Source organism: Accipiter gentilis, chromosome 5 (assembly GCF_929443795.1).
Source record: "Accipiter gentilis chromosome 5, bAccGen1.1, whole genome shotgun sequence".
NCBI classification, from domain to species: domain Eukaryota; kingdom Metazoa; phylum Chordata; class Aves; order Accipitriformes; family Accipitridae; genus Astur; species Astur gentilis.
Window position 1 is genome coordinate 11,714,322 of NC_064884.1, and position 18,865 is coordinate 11,733,186.

The following is an 18,865-nucleotide window of genomic DNA, read 5'->3' on the forward strand; positions in this document are numbered from 1 at the left end:
CCTGCCTACAAAACACAGGGATGTGCTACTTATAGGGCAAAAGGCTCCAGTATTAAGCTTTAATCTAATTAGAGTTTTTCCTCATGTAAGGTCTTTGATCTTTGTTGATTTTTAAAAAGATTTGTGTGTTAAGTTTTTATTTTGCATTGTCTAGAACAGAATTGTATAAAAAAAGTTAGTGACATTTGCATATATTATTTCTGTGGGCCTACTAGTTATGGTGGTTTATTAATAAAGATCTGGATTTAAGTGACAAACTCATTCTTCAGGAGTAGCCTGGTATGTGCAGGAAACTTCTCTTTTTAGTAAATTTTTTTCTTTTTGTCTGAGTGATATTATTAGTCTCTATTACATTCCTATGTGTTTGTCTTTGAGGGCTTTTTAACTGTTCTAATAAATGATAAAAGCTTTAAAAGTTTGTATTTTGTCCTCTCTCTCAACCCCACCCCCCCTCCCCAAAACCCAACCAACCAAACCCATAAATATTTTCTGTGACTTATAGGGTATATATCTTAAACCTTTTTATACTACATGATAATGTTAAACTGTGCAAGTTATGAAAGAGCTGTATGATATTAAAGATTGCTAAGACTTCAGATACTCCTCCAGTTTGGATGGAGTTGAAGCTGTAAACTTACAATTTCTTTTCTTTTAGTAGTACGAGAAAACTTTCATTTAAAAAATGAAGACCTTAAACTTCGACTACCTATGTAGGTATCTTTGTTGTACAAGTCAAACAGCTGTTATACAACCTGACTGAAGTTTTCAAAAACAGTAATAGATTGCATATGCTACTGTATTCATTAACAATGAAATAGTTAATGTGTTTCTAGTTCTACTTTTAGTTTTGCTGTTAGCTTACAATGACTATTTTCAAAATAGCCTCTTCTGATGACTTCATTATTCCTCAGAACTGTAGGAACTTGTTTTCTTTCTGTGATCTTCTCCTTACTCATGCATAAAAAGCACTAAATAAGCTCAAAACAACTTATATTTCTGAACTGTACAGTTTTGCATTGAACCCCAACCTTTCATTAAATCAATATATTCCACTAATTTCCTGATGTTAGAGTATCCTCAGTGGTTTTGTGGGAACAAAGGGAAATCAATTCCAGTTCTTCGGTACTTAAATAAAATAAACATAAGAATATCTAATCAGTTCTGTTTCTGTAGGATCATGTATCTTTCTATTTATACTTAATCTGTTTTTTCCTCCACACAATTTCGAGTCTTCTAATTTATGGGGTTTTTCCTGGTTCTAAAAAAAAAAAAAAAAAAGAAAAAAAAAAAAGAAAAGCCTTAAACTATGTAACAATGTAGGCATCTGCTAGCAATCTAATGCTATCACTGGAATCTCCCGAATGTGTAGAAGACATGCAAACCTCACCTGATTTGTTTCACTTTCTTGTCCTGATGTTGTTGTACTTTTGTGGGCACTGAAAGATAGCTAAGAAGCAGTAAACGCTCCAATACATGCTTTTGTTTCAGTTTATTCATGTGGATACCTCTTCACAACAGTTCAGCAAAAACGCTTTCTCCTTAAACAGACGCTTGTTCTCTTTTTCCTAGGCAACTATTTGAAGACAATTTTCTTCTGAAAAGATCCTTCACCCATGGCAGAACAGTGGCTGTCATACCAAGTGACAAATATCCCGAGAGCTTTGCCCAAATGGTCTCTGACTAAAGGTGCTAGCTGTCTCCAATGAGTGGTAATGGTTTCTTTGCAGCATGGGGCATCTGTGGTTTCGTTTGGTTTTTTGAAGAAAAAACCCCCAACAAACAAAATAACCCCAACCCCACCCTCCTACAGTCTGTTTTGACTTTTGCAAAGGGGAGAAACCCTGTGAAATGCTTTATGGCAATCTTGAATTTGTTTGCTTTATGGTTGACCTTTCTACTGGTAATTCCTCAGCTGTTCCTTTCAGTAATGGTAAAACCACAAACCCCGCCAGACTGATGAAGCAAAAAGGTTTGTTGTTTTAAGGCCTACTGTACTGATGGCAATGTATACTTTGTAGTCATAAGCTGTGTTACTACTTTTAAGTTCACTTGCAAATTACGTGGTTGCTGAAGATGTTCTGGATTTTGATTATTCTTGAACCTTTTTTTTTTTTTTTTTTTTTTTTTTTTTTTGGTATAAGGACTGGTAGTCATTGCTTGGAAGACATGGTGGTCCCCAGTCAGCTCTAACTAGGTGTGGCGTGCTGGCGGGGTGGGTGAACCCTATTAATAAAGCAAAGATAGCACAAGGTGGTTGCTTGTGATTAGAGGCATGCCCTGTGAGCCTGGGGAATAAAAAAAGCACTGGTGTCCTTTATTCCCAACTTGCAGCCTAGTGGTGGTGATGGGGTGATCCACCCCTGGGTCAGCTGCATCGGTTCTCTCTACCTGCCCGGAGCAATGGCTGACTAGCAATGGCTGACTGTTGCCTCTTCCCACTGTGCTATGGGGCTGCTGGTGGCTACCACGGCTTGCGGCAGTGTGAGCCTCTGCCACCTCACCCGGGGACGAACGCAGGAGGCGCTGCATGGAGGTGTTCGGGGCAAGTTTCTGCGCGTAGAAGTGATCCTTGACCTACCCCTGGAAGATCCCGAGGTAAAAATGAAGCGGCCTGGCTAAGGAGTGGCACTATGACAGCTCTGTGGCGTCATGACAGCTCCTGAAGTCCGTGCTGCACCCTGAAACCCCTGTGAGTTAAGATTTAATTATTATTATTTCTTTAAAAACCTCGGGGAACAGTCTCATCAACTACTTCGATATGCACCAAAGCACTTTAAGGGAAAAAAAAACCCAACCCCAAAGTAAATTGCTCACTTTGCGAAGTGCCGCTCAAAAAGAGGCAAGGCCGAACCGCCTGGGCTCCTCCAGCGTCTCCGTTTCCCCCTGAAGGGACGTGCCGGCGCCTCAGGGGGGAGCGCTGCGCGAGCGGCCGGCGGCCTGAGGGAGGCGCGCGGCACCTCCCCCACCACCCCCGCGTCGGGCTCCGCCTCGCTGAGGGGAGCGGGGCTGCGGAGGGAGTCCCGCCCCGCCGCCGGCGAAGCAGGGCAGGCAGAGTCCGCGTCCCGGCCGGAGGCCGTCCGGCCCTTCCCTGTCCCCCGCCCCGGTGTTTGCCGCGGGAAGACGGCGGCCGTGCTCCTCCTCCTCCACCTCCTGCTGCGGGCGGGTCCTCGCCGCTTGCGCCCGGCTTGCGGGAAGTTCCCAGCTGGGAAGTTCGTAGCTGGCGGAGGTGGGTGTGGGGGGAGCGGGCGGCGGGGCCGAGCGCGGGCCGCTTACTACCCCCGTCCCGTCGTCCGTTGGAGGGGACGCCGCTGCGAGTCAGCCGCCTCGGCCTGCCGCTCAGCTGAAAGGCCCTTTGGCCCTGAGGCGGGGAAGAACCGCCCGGCGCCGCCCTGAGGGGGATCGCCGAGGGCGGCCGCGGAGAGCTGGGCCCCTGCTCGGTGCCTGTTAGCAAAGGCACATTGAGGGATATCGTTTCTTGTAAAAAAACTCAACTTCTCCTTTAATTTTCCCCTCCCTCAAGGTGCGATGCCGCCTAAGAATCGAGGCAGAGGCAAGTTGCCGGTTCCTCTGCCAAGAGACATGATCCTGAAAGACACCGAAGGAAAAGTCTGGAGGCTGGGCAGTCAGATCGGCCATGGAGGATTTGGCTTGATCTATTTAGGTAAAATACGGGTGGTGATTAGAAGGGTGACTTCTAAATTTCTTTGTAACTTTCTGACATGAATAAGACAGAATGGGTTTTTAAAGTTACTGTTGTTTACATGCTGGTGGTCATCTGTGTTGAAGTGCGGTTTTCTGACATTTGCAGCACCCTGCTAGGTGTCCTTGTTGTTCAGAAGTGTTGCTGATGGTGCAGCGTGTTCTCTGTGGGCTGTCTAGCCCAGGTCAGTGGTTCCTAGTGCGCTTGGGTGGGGTAGGCGAGTTTCTGCTGCTGTCAAAAACTACCGAAGAGCACTGCCAGGCAACGCTCTTCAAAGTAATGGTGATGCTTTCGTTAGCCACCACTTTGGACTTATGCCAGCCTTATGCTCTGGAGCGCTCTCTGGGTTTCTGATCATTGGAAATGTTATCTCCTGGCCAAGACTGAATCAGTTTTCATCCAAGAAACATAACAGTAACAATAGTTAGCTGGGTGTTGCCTCCGAATTAAAACCTTTCACCAGAGGTGGAAGTGCTGTTCTTTATTTGCTCTAGCCTAGATACTTTTTTGTATTTTCTTCAGAAGAAGCTGCTCTGTTTCACTCGGCCGGCCAGTGTTTTATGAGGAATGAATGGTTCTCAAATGCAGTTTGTAAAGCATGCTGGGTCACTGAAAAGGGTATAATATATGTAACTATTGCTGGTCTCTATGAAAGAGCAAATCCTGTTTTCAAAGCAATATTATGAGTTTGGGTTTTGTTTGGTTTGGTTTTTTTTTCATGGCAAACAAATACACGCGAACTAGCTAACAGTGACTGGTAGAGACTAAATTGAACTTGTATTGAGGCAGCAGTAAAGAATTATCTAGAAGCAGTTTAGTACATCATTCCTGGAACCAAACATGATCTTTTTAATTTGGAGGTATGTTAACTCATATTTGGAGTATTAATGTTTAAAACTTGATAAGCAAGTCACTCCTATACAAAAATTGACTTCCTTTTATGCATAAATCAGCTATACCTTTTTTTTTTTTAAGCTTTTCCTTGTTGTGTGTTTCTGCCATGGAAAATACAGTTTTGATTGTTACCTACTGTTGGTTTTTTTCAGTTGATCTCTTAATGATATTTCCCTCACATTGAGTGATTTGTTGGAAAATCATCTGTTAATGTGCTGTTAAGCAGCATGAGTTTTCCACTTAGTGCGATTTCCAGATTTTTATAATGAGACAAGTTTTCATTAGAACAGGTGTTACCTTCTTAGTTCTTTTGTCTTTAGTAACTCCTTTCAAATATGCAGAGTTGTGTTAGATTCAACGTGGTTTCATGGAGGTGAAGGAGTTGTCCATCAGTGTCAAATTGTAGCATCAGGGACCTACTGTAGAGAGAAAAAGGGCGCATTTTCTATAGAAGGGTTAGCATGTTTGCTCTTTTCGTATTTGGAGACATAAAGTGTAGCACTTGCATGCCACTGGCCTCTTCGTGACAGATTTACTGTGATCTTTGTTACATCTGTCTGGCTATCTCATGGTGCTTGTCTGCTTTCAGCTGTTCAGGAACATTTTATATTGCACTGAAGTGTTCTTCCTCTCCCTCTTTTTTTCCTCCTTATGTCCGTTATGGTTTATCACAAAAAACTGAGTGGCAACTGAAGACTTGTATTTTATTTCATGATGTGATAGTCCCATATGTGGTCAGATGTTGCTTCTCTGAAGTGGTTGCCCAGTTGTACTGTTCTTTCAGCTATTAATGTGTGAATGTAAGCTGCAGGAGGGTGGACAATTTTACTTGTGCATCTGGACTTAAGTTGCATCTAGGCTCCAGGTTTGAGTGGAGAAACTTTCTAGGGGGGGAAAAAAGGTGTAAGCTGGCACTTTGTTCCACTGAATGCCTGTGTAAATGAAGCAAAAAAGATTTTAGTAACAACCTAAATGCCACTGCTTTTCCTTTTCTGCAGAGTAGACACGGTCACTGAAAAACCTGGAGAAAACTAAGGCAGTGTATATATTTGCAAGTAGTTCAGTGTAACGGAAGTGAATGAGTAAATGGCAACAGTTGGTGGGTACATCTGCCCTTTATTTAAGTTGAGGGTGTGTTTTACTTTGGGCTAGATTTCATGTGGTCCGCTGCACTGAATTTCTTCACCAAATGCATGGTTGGAGGCTGTCTGAAGGAACTGTTTTGAATGTGTAAGACAAAAAATATTGTATTCCTGAATCGCTTAGAATATAGCTCTGTCATTTGCTGTTGCAGTCAAATCGCACTGGACCTTGTGGGTGGTATAGCACGTGGGATTCAGTCAGTTTCATGCAGATTTGATTAGTTTTCTGCCTGAGCACACAGACCACTGAAGTGATTTCATATATTGTGGTGTTTGTTGCAGTTTGGCTCCCACTGAACTGAGGTGGAAAGCAGTCAGTCAATTAGTTGAGAATGAGAATACAATCTGGGACCCTTGGTTATTACTACTCTGTGTTTCTTTGTAAGTGACAGCATGGCTAAAGAAATATAGCTGCCACTTCTATAATGGTATTTGTGTTCATTTAATCTCTTCTTTCAGAAGGGGTAGTGAATGTTACATGTAGCACTGAACTGAAGGCTTAGTTCTCCTTGTAGCTCATCCTACAATTAAAAGAGGGAATGGGCAAGATTTATTCCCAAGTATTGACACTGACTGTAGCTTTCTTGTTTAGTCCACCTCTTTATCTCTGGTAAGTATTTATATTATGTAAAGTATACCATTCAGTAGCTTTTTTGGGGCTTGATCCTACCAAAGAGTTCAGCTGTCTCTGAGAGTCAAGGGATGTGAAGTAGATGATGAACCTTGGAGGGTACGATATGGATGCTTGGTGCTGAGAGGCACCTTCTTTTTCTGTGGTGTTCAGACTAGTTTTTAGTGCATATACAACAAGATGTGAGAGGACCACTAAACTTTCAGTGAGAAGCTAACCCAGAAAGAGCTGTAGAGAGGTGGGCAAGATAGGAGAGAAGAGACAGATTCCACTGCCTGCCAGGTATGAACAGCACAGCCCTTTTGTAAAAGTAAAGGTTAACTCTGCCGGCTGTATCTTTTAGTAAGTATTTTTACAGTAGCAGTGTAAAGATTTTGATGTGCATTGTTATAGCTTAATTTCCCATTAAGGGTACTCCATACTCCATTAATCTGTAACAACGTTCTTGAGAAATTTTACAGTATCTCTGCAAGATATATTTACAAGGGATGCATTCTGTGGAAGGTTCTGTTCACTAGGTCAAAGCTGCTGAAAACCGTTTACTGATCCTGAGCCCTAGGATGCAAATAGTCTCTTCAGGTGCAGGACTTCTAAACTTCTAATTATATACATGAAAGTTATCACTATCTATAAGTTCTGTCCTGCCTCACAAATGTTTTCCCTGGTTTCGTAATTATTCTTTCTCTTTCCTGTCTGTGCCATGTTATCTGTTTTTTTGTTGACTTGTTCCTTCCCTTGGACTCCCTTTGCATTTTTATCTCAACCAGAGCAAATCCAGCAGCAGAAGGCTTACAAATACTGATGCCTCCCAATGCTTCTGAAGAGGAGAGCTTCCTCTGCTGCCAGAAGCAATAGAAGCCATCTAGAGATGTTCTCTCAAGCATTGCTTTTGTTGTAACAAAAGCAATATGGATCATAAGCTGGAATTAATTATACTGTTGTATGTTAGAAGTTTTATTTTATTTTATTTTTGTAAATGGGGCTGATTTGCTGTTAGGCATCTCAGACAGAACTGCTACGCTTTGATAAGGGGGAGCAGAATAGAGAGCAACTGGGGAAGAATGACATTGGTGATCTCACGGCTAGTTTGTAGCCTTGTGGAGAACAGCGGCAGTACATTGGAAAATTAAGCAAGAGTTGAGGAGGGTGCTACTAAGAGCCTTACATTCTCTCATTTATCTTCCTGATCACAGTCAGTAATTAACACCAGTCTTTATATAAATCATTCTCTAGTTCTGCTGCGAGCACTCTATTAATGCACAATTTGGACTGAAAATTTAAATGTAGAAAGGTCACGCAATGTTTTGTTAAGATTCCACTGTCACTGTGAAATCTGCTGTACACAGCACTGTCTGCTTGAAGGCTTCTTTCTCGTGGAAACTTATGGTTGTGCAAAATATTTATTTTTTTATATATATTTATATATGCACATGTTTGTTAGCGTCTTTTACAATAGAACTTACTCCATTGTAAATGTGTTTTAATTGTATTATGTGTGTATATTGTAATGAAACTTTGTAAGTGATAGGTGAAAACTTAAGAGTTTTGAAACCATTTGAAACCTGGCTTTGCAGCAGGTGTTTGTGTGTTGCAGTTTGACTGCTATTTTTGCGTGTGTTGTTACGATATGGGAAGCTCAGGAAAGTACATACTGATAAAGCTATAACCAGTGATAATTCTGCCCTACTTGGAGATCTGTCACCAATATAGCCAGCGCACTATCCTTTTCTTTTTTCTTTTTTTTTTCTCCCTCATTTTCCAAAAAGAGGCAAAGAATATCTGCTTCAACAGTAAACAACGATTAAATGGGTGAGTATTGTCTTTTAATACCAGCAGCACCGGGAGCTCTGCTGCTGGTGGAGGTAGGGAAGAGGTGTGGTTGTGGCCTTTTATACTTTTAAGCTTGGACTATAGTACACTCTGCCATTGATATTCTGAGGCCTGGTGGTGTGGGAATCAGGCTGAGGTGTGAAAGAAAGGTTGTCTCTATTTCAGAAAGAGTAATTTCCATGGATAATTTGTATAGCTGTGAGCATGGGTATACATGTGTCAGGAAGAGAAGCGTTGATGGAAGCACATTCTGTCATTGTCATAGTGTTCGTTCCTTGGTTTGCATTAGGAAGCCAGCTTTAGCAATTGGTTCTAGAGAAATGAAGTACTTCAGCAGTTGCTTAAATTAACTTCACTGAAAATATTTACTACAGTGCAGCAAATGAATTAAAAATGCAGTAAAAATGATACTGAAAGGTATACATTCAGCATAATTTTTATAAACTCAATAGAAAGAAGAATATTAATAGCAAAACCTTGTAATTAATAGTGCTAGTAGGTAACTGTCTGGTTAGGGATGGATTTTTCTTAACCTTCAGATGTTAAAATGCATTTCAGTAAAGGTCTCATTGTACCTGCAGGTGTGAATCTTAGTGTGAAAATAAATTCATTGGCAGACAAGCACCACTTCAGGAAAGTCTTTTTATCTAGTCACTAATATTAGACTATATAGATATAGATAGAGCAAGCAGGTTACCTAATTTTTCACCCTGTCTGTAGGCAAACTAAATCATAAATTTAGCCTGATTTTGCTACTCGGGAGTTACTGAGGACTGACACGTGGTACAGCATCGGCCTGCACCATCTGTTAAAGAGGAAATACTCTTCAATTTGTTCTTGCTGATGGCTGCTTCCTCTTGAATCTTCCTTCTTTCTTCTTTTTTTGGTCCTCCGTAGGCTAGAAGTCTTAACTTTGAAATAAGTCATTTTTACCCAGTAGTCTAAAGCCTGTTATGTTACAAAGTCTGCAGAGATCATTACTATTGGGTGGGGTTTTTTTCCCCCATATGTGTGGACCTGTCATTTGGGAGCTGTTTTTGTGCTCTTAGTCCACCTTGTGAGAGTTCTGGTCAGGGGCTGAGACCTTGGCATGCAAACTAAAACTAGAAAGTCAAGAGAGCAGGTTTGATTTTTTTGTTGTTGTTGGGTAGGTTGTTTGTTGGTGGGTTTTTTTGCCTTCAGTGGGGGATGTGTTTCTGAGCAGTGTTATATGGTAACAAGAAGAGCTTTGGATGAGAGATAGGGCACCTGTTGCTTTATGGAGGGCACTCCCTTCAGCCATCTTTGGCACCTGGACCCTACTGAAACTGGCATGGTATATTCTGAGTGGGCACCATGTCAGACTAGCAGATGGGCTGGAGCAGAATCTTGCCAGAAAAGATTTTGTGCATCAAGTTTTAAATATTAGAGGCCTGGACTCCCATGTGAGAATGCTGTAAGAGCAGACCATGCATAGATTTTCTGCCTGTGCTTAAAGGATGTGTCATACCTATTTTAGCTTAAAGTAATTAACTTTGAAAGTCAAACAGTGGCTTCCATTGCTGTGGAATAGAAAACTTTGGCTCTAGTGAATCAAGATTAAGGTTAGTAGTGAAATTTCCTACCAGTACTGAATGCTCTTAACTTGGAGGTGTTTGCAGTTACCTGCAAAACAGTTTAGCAGTTGAACACAATTTTCTACCAAAACCAGTTTAGTTGGGTCTTGTAGAAGATGATTTCACAAGCATGGTACAGAGGGCTATGTATCTGTGATCTGTATAATAAAACTCTACATTCATAAAGCTACCTAGAAGAAGAATCTAGAAAAAACCCTATTCATAAACACTGCTCAGAAAAGTCTGTCCAGGAAATTATGATGTATCTTTAAATTAACAATATGAGCAGAGAAGCAGGTCTTCCTTAGGCTATGTTAAAAACAGACTTCAAGCACTGAATGTTTCAGTTCTTGGGAAATACTGGATATTGCAAAGGTGTGGGGGGAATGCAGTGTGCTTTGTTCACCTTTAAATATTTACCTTAGTACCTTCCATATGTAGGAAGAATTTGAAGTTGTGTGTTAAATAGCAGATGCTACTTTTTATTTATTTGTTTACACTTTGTTTTTAGTAACTATATTCCTGCAACTTGGATCGTTTTTTATTGTTAGATGCTCTGAGCGACACTCCCCCCCCCCCCCCCCCCCCCCGTTTGTTGGCCATTGAATTTAACAGCTCTTGGCTTGACTTAAACAGGGTCAGAATTTTTCCAGCTTTTTTTATAGGTAGGCTGTAACTTCGAAGTGTGGTATTTTTGAGGTTAGTTTTTATTTCTGCAAAAAATTAAGCTGACAATATCACTCTTCAGGATTAGTTAACCAATGAAGCAAAGCAAAAATAAAATACTAGCAACCCAAGAACTTCAGAAAATAATTTTATTCATGTTTCCCAAACAAATATATTCTCAAAATTTCCAGCAGTGGCAAAGACAACAGCTGTGGACAGGAGCAGGGATGTTTTTCCAAACTGCCAAATCAATGCTGTTTTCTTTTCCGCTGTGCAAACTTTGTCAACAAAACTGGTTCTGTGAGACCCATTGAAAATATTTCACCGTATTCCAAATGTGACTGCCACATATTAACTGCTAAAACTACAACAAGCACGTTTGAACTGGCAAATAGAATTGGCACGTTTCTTTGTCAGACTGCACGCAATTGTGCTGTGTGGTTGTAGGAAATTGCAGTTCATCCAGAAACACCCTTTTGTTACCATGTCTTATTAACATTTAGAAAGCTACATTAATTAAGGTTGTGGCACTCAGCAACAAAATGGATGAAATTCACAATTAAAGTGGATGATAAGACCATAACTGCTGTGCCTGGGTGAAGCTAGGGAATTCTGGACATGGGTTAATTTGAGGTAAGTTATTTGCTGTGTTGTGTAGGCACAACAGTTGGAAATTATGGCAAAGAATGTGAATCTTCCTGCACTGCTTTATTTCAGAGTGCATTTTAAATTCACATGCTTTTCACTGGCATGGTAGCTATGATTGTGGGATGAAGGGGAGGAAGGGGAAACAGAGCTGTGTCCTTTGCCTTTTGCAAATGTTTTGTGAGACTCATCTTGGCATGAGATAGATACAGCCACAGCCCCCTACCACAGCTTTGTCTTGCACCAGTGTTCCCAGTTAACAATTATGCAGACAATGGTTTTGATTATATGCATACATCAGCGCCCTTCCCCCAAAATGCAAGGAGATTGTGCATCTCTAGTTGGTAAAAGCAACATAAACTGTAAACTGGGAACACTCACACTTGTTATGCTATTTCAAGATACCCTTGCAAACGTAATCTCGCCATATAGTGCTCCTGGTACTCTATGTGTGTACTTACATGCCATCAGAGACCTCCTGCCTATCAGCATTGCTCTCCTGCAGGGTCTCTGCTTACTGTCCTGCAGTCTAGCATTTAACTGATTGTAATATTATAAATAGCCATGTGCTACCACACAGAACGAGGCTAGCACATGGCTAATTACGAGTATACAGTAATTAACTATGAGCTAAACTCACAGGAGAGTATGTGGTGGTGGTCTATGAGGTATGTAATCAGACTGTTTGTTAAACCTTGGGAGCCTTTCCACTCTGTTAAGTAACTATACATAGTAATGAGACAATTTTTTAAAAACCATTTATGTATGTTTATGGACAAAAAATAGCCTGTCTTATTTCTGAGTTGCAGCTAAAGTATTGTTGCCTGATATATGAATGGTTAATTAAAATGATGTAACAAAAGGTATGCATGCAACTTCTGCTTATCTGTATGCATGAGATTAATTGTCTAAGCATTATCTATGTAAGAAGTTCAGAATGTTATTAACTGTGAATGTTATGCCTTGTTTCATGTATGTGCAGTAAAAACAATAATACCTTTTCTCCTTTTGTGGATTTGAATGTCGCATTACTCATTTTGTGGTGCTTCTGTTCCTGTATGTTGTTGAGCTTTGTCTGACTCTTCTTCCTTTTCACATTGTAATGATTGCCAGTTAGTTTTCGTTTTATTTTTCTTCAGGATGTTCTTTCAGTGTGACTCCAAAAAGCATCCACACTGGCATAGTGTAAGAACCATGGGGGTTAGGCCCTTTTGCTGGGCTACCTCCCGTTAATTGCTCTTCTTCATTACCCTGACAGCTGTTACTGTCTGTTCCAGATTACCATGAATGAGGCCTCTCTTTATAAAATGTCAAGATGTCTACAGGGAAGTTAGATCAGACTCTTTCAAATACATTTAAATTTGATACTTCTCTATACCTATCAAACCTCTTGTTAAGTAACTTGGTATTAAAATACATTTCCTTATACACAGGTTCTTTTCTGATCTGTGTCAGTAAGGGATCACATCTAATTCTGTTTGGGTAATGTGATGTTGTTGAATACAATGAAAACACATGGGATGTGTTCCTTTAAACTAATGTCTTCAGCTATTAACTCATAGTCTACATGTGGCAGACAAAGATAAAGACTTCAAGCACCTGTGCCTTAATTCCCAGTTCTGTACAATAATATGGTAAGAACACAGTTTACTAAAATTTCCTTCCTGGTTGTATGATAGTTTTAAATTGTATTCTGAATGTGACTGCTACCCGTTTGAGTCTACGGATAGTTAGCACCTTACAGAGCTACTGTTTTAGGATATGTTCATTTTATCTTAATGTGTTATTAGCACAGAAGCATTCACATGGGGAAATGTCAAGCAGAAGGCAGTGGGGACCCTGCAGGTGTTTGGGGTGTGTATGCTGCCAGATACAACCCAGGTGCTGAATAGAATTGAGGGAAGATGGCAGCTGAAGGAGTCTGTTCATTGTAAAAATATTTTTATGCCCTGACCATCAAAAAATGTAAGCTTGGATGGTTTGATTAGGTCCAAGTTTACTTGATTTTTATTATGCGGTTAAAACTGAGTCTATTTTTGTGTGTGCTGATAGTTGAAGTGCTTCACACCTGGACTGTTGTTGGTATTTGATCATTATAAGAAGTTTGAAAGGGACACTTATTTCCTAGGAACTGTATTCTTTTTATTTTTTTTTCAGTGATGATTCTAAAAGATGATTTAGTCTCATTAAATTTTAATCCCAGTGTAGCTGCATGTAGCTTCAGTAGTATCAGAGAAAACTGATAGTTCTCTCAGGGTCAGAAGAAAATAGGATTGCATTGTCTGTGCAGAGAGGTTCTGTCTCCTGGGCTGTAATTGGCACATGTGGTCAATTATTGTTTTGAAATCTCTACTCGCACTAAGAGGCACAATCCCTCATCTCCCCTTTAGGCAGGTGGTGGCTGTGCTGTCCCTAACTTAGGCCGCTGTCTAAATAATGTCAGAATAGAAATCAAGGTTCTGGGGCCAAATTAATTTGTAATAGCGGAAAGCAGACAATCCTGTCTACAGGCATAATGTAGGTCACAACTTTTAAGCGGTGTCTTTGTCACGACAATGGATTGACAGCAACCAAATACAGAACTTATCCAATTGACTGGAATGACTTAAACATAGTCTGTTATAATGGAATACCTCATTGTGGTGCAAGCGTGCAATAGGGACATCCTGCTTACTCCTTAATTAGCATCGAAGGAGAGAGTTCTGAAAATGTGGGTTAAAATTGCTTCTGTACTTGTTGATAAAAACTTCTGTCTGTGCGTGTGTGTGTTGTTTTCATTTTGTTTTTCTTTGAACTTGGCAAAACTCTGACCTTTAAAAGCAGGAATTCAAACAAAACGTTGGATATCTTTGTCATGGGTTTTTTTGGTCACCTTATGCAATGTTAGGTAGGTCTTTGTTTGCAATTGCATTTTGTTGCATACAGCTTGATCCCCATCTCTTTTTCATTTTGCAGCTTCCCCTCAGACTCATGTTCCTGTAGAAGATGATGCAGTGCATGTAATTAAAGTGGTAATATGTAGATCTCATTTCTATATTGTTAACTTGTATGTGTTTCTTTCTCTTAATTATCTATCCTTATTTTCAACATTGGGTCTGTATTGCATGCTTGTGGCTTTTGTTTTTTTCCCTGTTTTTTTTATATCTTAATATACTTTCCCTGCTTGGGGATATATTTGGCGTTTCTGTGACACACAGTATTTCCTTGACTTGATTCTTTCCTTTCCTTGATTACTACCCTCAACAGTTTAGTAAGGAAAAGTAGACTATGAACTTAGACACACCTGATCTACAGTATTTCTGAAAATAGTGTCTTAAATAATTCCTGAAAGAATCAGAGTTGTTTATGAAAATGTGTTGCCAAACAACTTTTCTTTTTAGCTGCTTATTAAAATTACATTTCAGATGGTATGGTATATGGGAGGTAGGGAAAAAAAGGGGTTTCATCCCCTTTTGAATTTCTCATACACTTTTCTTTAGAAACTGTTGTCTTTCTAATGCATTTTATGATACTAAGTTTATTTATTTCTCAATAGGAATATCTTGAAAATGGGCCCTTATTTTCTGAACTGAAATTTTACCAGAGGGCTGCAAAACAAGAGCATAGTAAGTAATATATCAGTTCTGGTTCAGGTAGATTTAAGGACAAGTTTGGGTTTAACTGCTTCTAATAAGAAGTGTTGCTTTAGAGCTTGATAGCCAACTCATTTCACATACACTGAACTAATCCTAGTTGGTGCTATAATAATTTTAGATTGCTATAGGTTTCTTTACTTGGCTGTCATCCTTGTCCTTTCTGATCAGAAGGGAGAACAGAAACATGCCAAATTTATTATGTGTGCACTTCAGAGTGCACAACGATGAATGGAAAGAGGCCAGCCTTAGAACAGAGGTACTACATGGACTAATTGGTGACCGTATTTCTGCTAGTAACTATTTCCATGTGCAGAGCTAAGAGTGTGTGTAATCATCACAGGATTTAGTAGTAATCAAGGCACTTGATTCTGCAGACACTTAAGCATGGATGTGATTTATTCATGGGAACCGTTCTAAAGACTTTAGATGACTTAGATTGCTGGTAGACATAAGCACTTTTGATAGCTTGAAGCATTCTGTATTGAATAACGTAGAGCTTCTAAAGGAATTATTTCTTCAGCTATTGATAATTGCTTATCTGCCTTCTATGGGAACAAAGTGTTTGTTAGAACAAAAAACTTGTTTTGCAGAATGTAGAGAACTTTAGAGCAAAGTTGTGGTCGGGATTGTTTGCTACACAGCCTGCCAAATAAGCCTTATTTGTTTCATTGTTTCATTTAAAGTCTTGGCTTGATAGCTAAAACAAAACCAACAAAAAAACCCCACACCAAACCTGAAATTCTCTAGCTACCTTTAACCCAATGTTATCTTTTTTTATTATTACAGTAAGAAAATGGATGAATCTCAAAAAAATAAGATGTTTAGGAGTTCCAGTGTTTTGGGGATCAGGCTTGGCTGAGTACAAGGGAAAAAGGTAACAAGACGAACTGTAATTAAGCCTCAAATTGACTGAAGATCCATTTTCAACAAAATGGAGATAAGTCCTTTCAATCTGACACAAACCTGCAGTCTTGTCTTAAAGGATTCCTCCTTTTTATGTATTTCCTGATAGCTATAGATTCATGGTCATGGAGAGACTGGGGGAAGACCTTCAAAGAATCTTTGAAGATTGTGGAAGGAGATTTAAGAAGGAGACTGTTCTGCAACTTGGGGCACGAATGGTATGTATATATAGAGAGGAAATTGCTATGTCTCAAACTTGCTGAGTTCAGCTAGAAAATTATCTTTCTAGTGTTGTTCCTTTAGATAGCTTTTGAGTTTAGAATTAAACATGCGTAAATGCTATGTGTTTTCTTATTTTTCTTTTCTTTTCTTTTTTTTAAATAAAATGAGTATTAAGTAGAAAATCAAGACCCCCTGCAGAATGGAAGTTGGTGGGCTTAAACAGAATTATTTTTAATAGGTTAAAACATAGACCATACACTTCAAAATGTATGTCTAGACTGAGATGTGTAAGCCTATTCTCATATGCTTTAACATGTATTGATTTTTTTTTTTTCCCAGTGTCTGAAGGGTATTGTATTAGACATCCATATTTGTCAAAGTTCACAATTGCATGCCTGAATGCAAAATTTTCAGTGTGTTTGCTGAACACACTGATTGTACAGGCCAGGATTAGGCTAGTCTGCAAATACAGTTTTGTTTTCAAATGCTCGTAGACTGGCACATACTAACAGAAGGTTGTATACATGCTCCTTTGTAATATCATTTGTGCTATTACTGAACAGAGGTGCACAGCAAATGGGAGGCAATGGTCTTAATTTACAGGAAGATTAACTCTTGAGTGTAAAGGAAAAGTTTTTGCAGAAAGAGTGTCTTAGCACTGGAACGTGCTTCCCAGAGGCTGTGAAATGTCCATGCTTGGGGACTTTTAAAACTTGACTATTCAATCCTTCGTACAACCTGACCTAACTTACATTAGTCCTGTTTGAAGCAGGGGGTTTAGACGGGAGATCTCCAAAGTTTCCTTCTAACTTAAATAATAGTAATAATTAAAAAAAAAAAAAGAAAAAAGAAAAAAAAAGGTGAAGGGCTTTTGTAGTCACATAATTGACAAACTTGTGACACTCTTTGTACTCTCCAAAAGCCAAGATTAGATTGTCCTTTGTATGAGTTTCCAAGTGCAAACATGTGCAAGGGGCTGAAGAAGGATGATGATGATGATGCAGGGGGATGGTGACATGAAATGCAAGTCAAATAGTAACTGGCAGGATCAAATATAAACCTTCAGGGCTGATTGAATATGTTCTTTTTAAGAGCTTGTTGTTCTCAACATTTCCTCCAGTGTTTATAAAGTACTAGTATCATTCTTGTTTTGTGACCTTAGAAGCTGGTACTCATAGGTAGTTACACAGGGATACCTCATGGCAAAGTATGGCTTGTTTATGATTTACCGTCAGCTATGTGCCTGGTAGGAGCAGACCCTGTGGACAGAGTGCGTAGCCCTTGTGCTCTAACTCAAAACAAATTACTCAGCTTGGCCTGTGTAGCCCTTGATTTCACTGTATAAGTGAGAAATATTTGCTGGTAGGGTTAGGGGCAGAGTGGAGAAGATGATGATGTTTTCTTTTCTGTCCTAAATCCTTTCGTAGTTGGATACTTTGGAATATATACACGAAAATGAGTATGTTCATGGTGACATTAAAGCAGCAAATCTACTTTTGGGCTATACCAATCCACATGAGGTAAGTGTGTTTACTTATCTAGGCTGTTACTCTAATGTGTTTATAACTGTTTAATAGTTTTAAGTTATGTATATTCTGCATGAACAATTCACACGTTAAAAGAAGTTTATGCATGAACATTAATATCCTCTTGTGACAAATCTGAGAGTGGCTCTGTGGAGCTTAAGTTCTGAGAAAGAAGCAGGACAAAACTCTGCTTTGTTCCTTTTGTGCTCTGTTGACTGGGGTACTGGTATGGATTGGTAAACTAATCAAGAGAGTAAGTTAGAGGACCTAATTGCTGTTCTAGGTTATGCTAGTTTAAGTATATTAGTAGAGTTTAAGGATGTGGCCTGTTGTTTTTTCATTCTTGGGAAGTTCTAGATTTCTAATAATTGTCATGAATTGTGTTTCCATGCCACTAATTCTTACATCTTGCTCATTGTAGTGGATATAACAGGCCTAAAGCTAGCCTTGAAATTGAAGCGTTTTGGTGAAACATTTTGAAACAAATCTTTTGATCCTGTCATACTCCACATGCTCTTATGGTGTCTTTTTTTTCTTCAGTTAATCAAATCTAAGTATGCTTTTTTTCTTGGAAAAAAAATCATTTAGGAAAAAAGGACATATCTAACTTCACTTAAATATAATTAGCATAAGCAATACTTGTTTTCTTTCAGTTTTTTTTCTACTGCAGTGATGAAGAAACAGATCTTGCAGAACAGCTCACTGCCATTGGAGGTTGAAGTGTTGAACTATATCTGCATTTTTACAGGTTTCAAGTGAAATGGTTGAGTCAAATTTAACTATTCAGCTTTCTAAAACACATAGTTTGAAAACTATCATGGCTGTTTAAAACAACCATGTTTTTAGACAGTGGTAGCTGCTAGTACATAATCTCAGTTTATGGTGTTTACCAGCCTGCTGAATCCAAAGAAGGAGGCTATTTAGAGGCAAAACGATCTGCTACCCAAACCCATTAGCATAACTCAAATTACTTTTTTTGTCTTGGCTATTGTGTATTTTTATGACGGCAAGATACGCTGCTGTCTTTCATATTGAAGTCATTTTGGAAGTGTCCATTTACAGTAATCATAAAATTTTAAGACATGTAGCTGACTTTGATCAGCTGCTTTTGAATTAGCCAGGTTGTGGGGTGATTTTCTGATTTGTTTCTCATGTTGTCTGCACGAAGATCATGCTATACTAGTATTTTGTTTTCACAAGTAATAAATTCATTGACAGATTAAAAAGAAGGTATTTGTGAGGTACTGGACAGAGGTTTTAGGTGGAAATATGACTTGTTATATTTATTAAATAAAAGAAATCAATAGATATTCCAGTTTAACTAGCTCCTAGCTCAACACATACAAAGTGTATGTTACTGCTGAGAGGCTCTGTGTAGAATTTTGTTTCAGTAAAATTTCTTTTCCACTGGAATTATTCTATACAACACTTTAAAAAGTTCACATTCTCATTCAGAAGAGCTAACAGGACAGAATT

General features: G+C 39.3%; 1 protein-coding gene across 1 annotated transcript in view; it reads left to right on the forward strand.

The window, feature by feature from the left end:
• The first annotated feature begins 3,038 nt into the window (after positions 1-3,038).
• VRK2 (VRK serine/threonine kinase 2) overlaps positions 3,039-18,865 on the forward strand; it is a 46,329-nt gene continuing 30,502 nt past the window's right edge. Inside the window, 7 exon segments of the mRNA XM_049799690.1 lie at positions 3,039-3,226; positions 3,521-3,661; positions 14,059-14,114; positions 14,639-14,708; positions 15,525-15,612; positions 15,751-15,859; positions 17,291-17,383. Of these exon segments, the coding sequence (XP_049655647.1) occupies positions 3,526-3,661; positions 14,059-14,114; positions 14,639-14,708; positions 15,525-15,612; positions 15,751-15,859; positions 17,291-17,383 (552 nt within the window). The 5' untranslated portion in view covers positions 3,039-3,226; positions 3,521-3,525.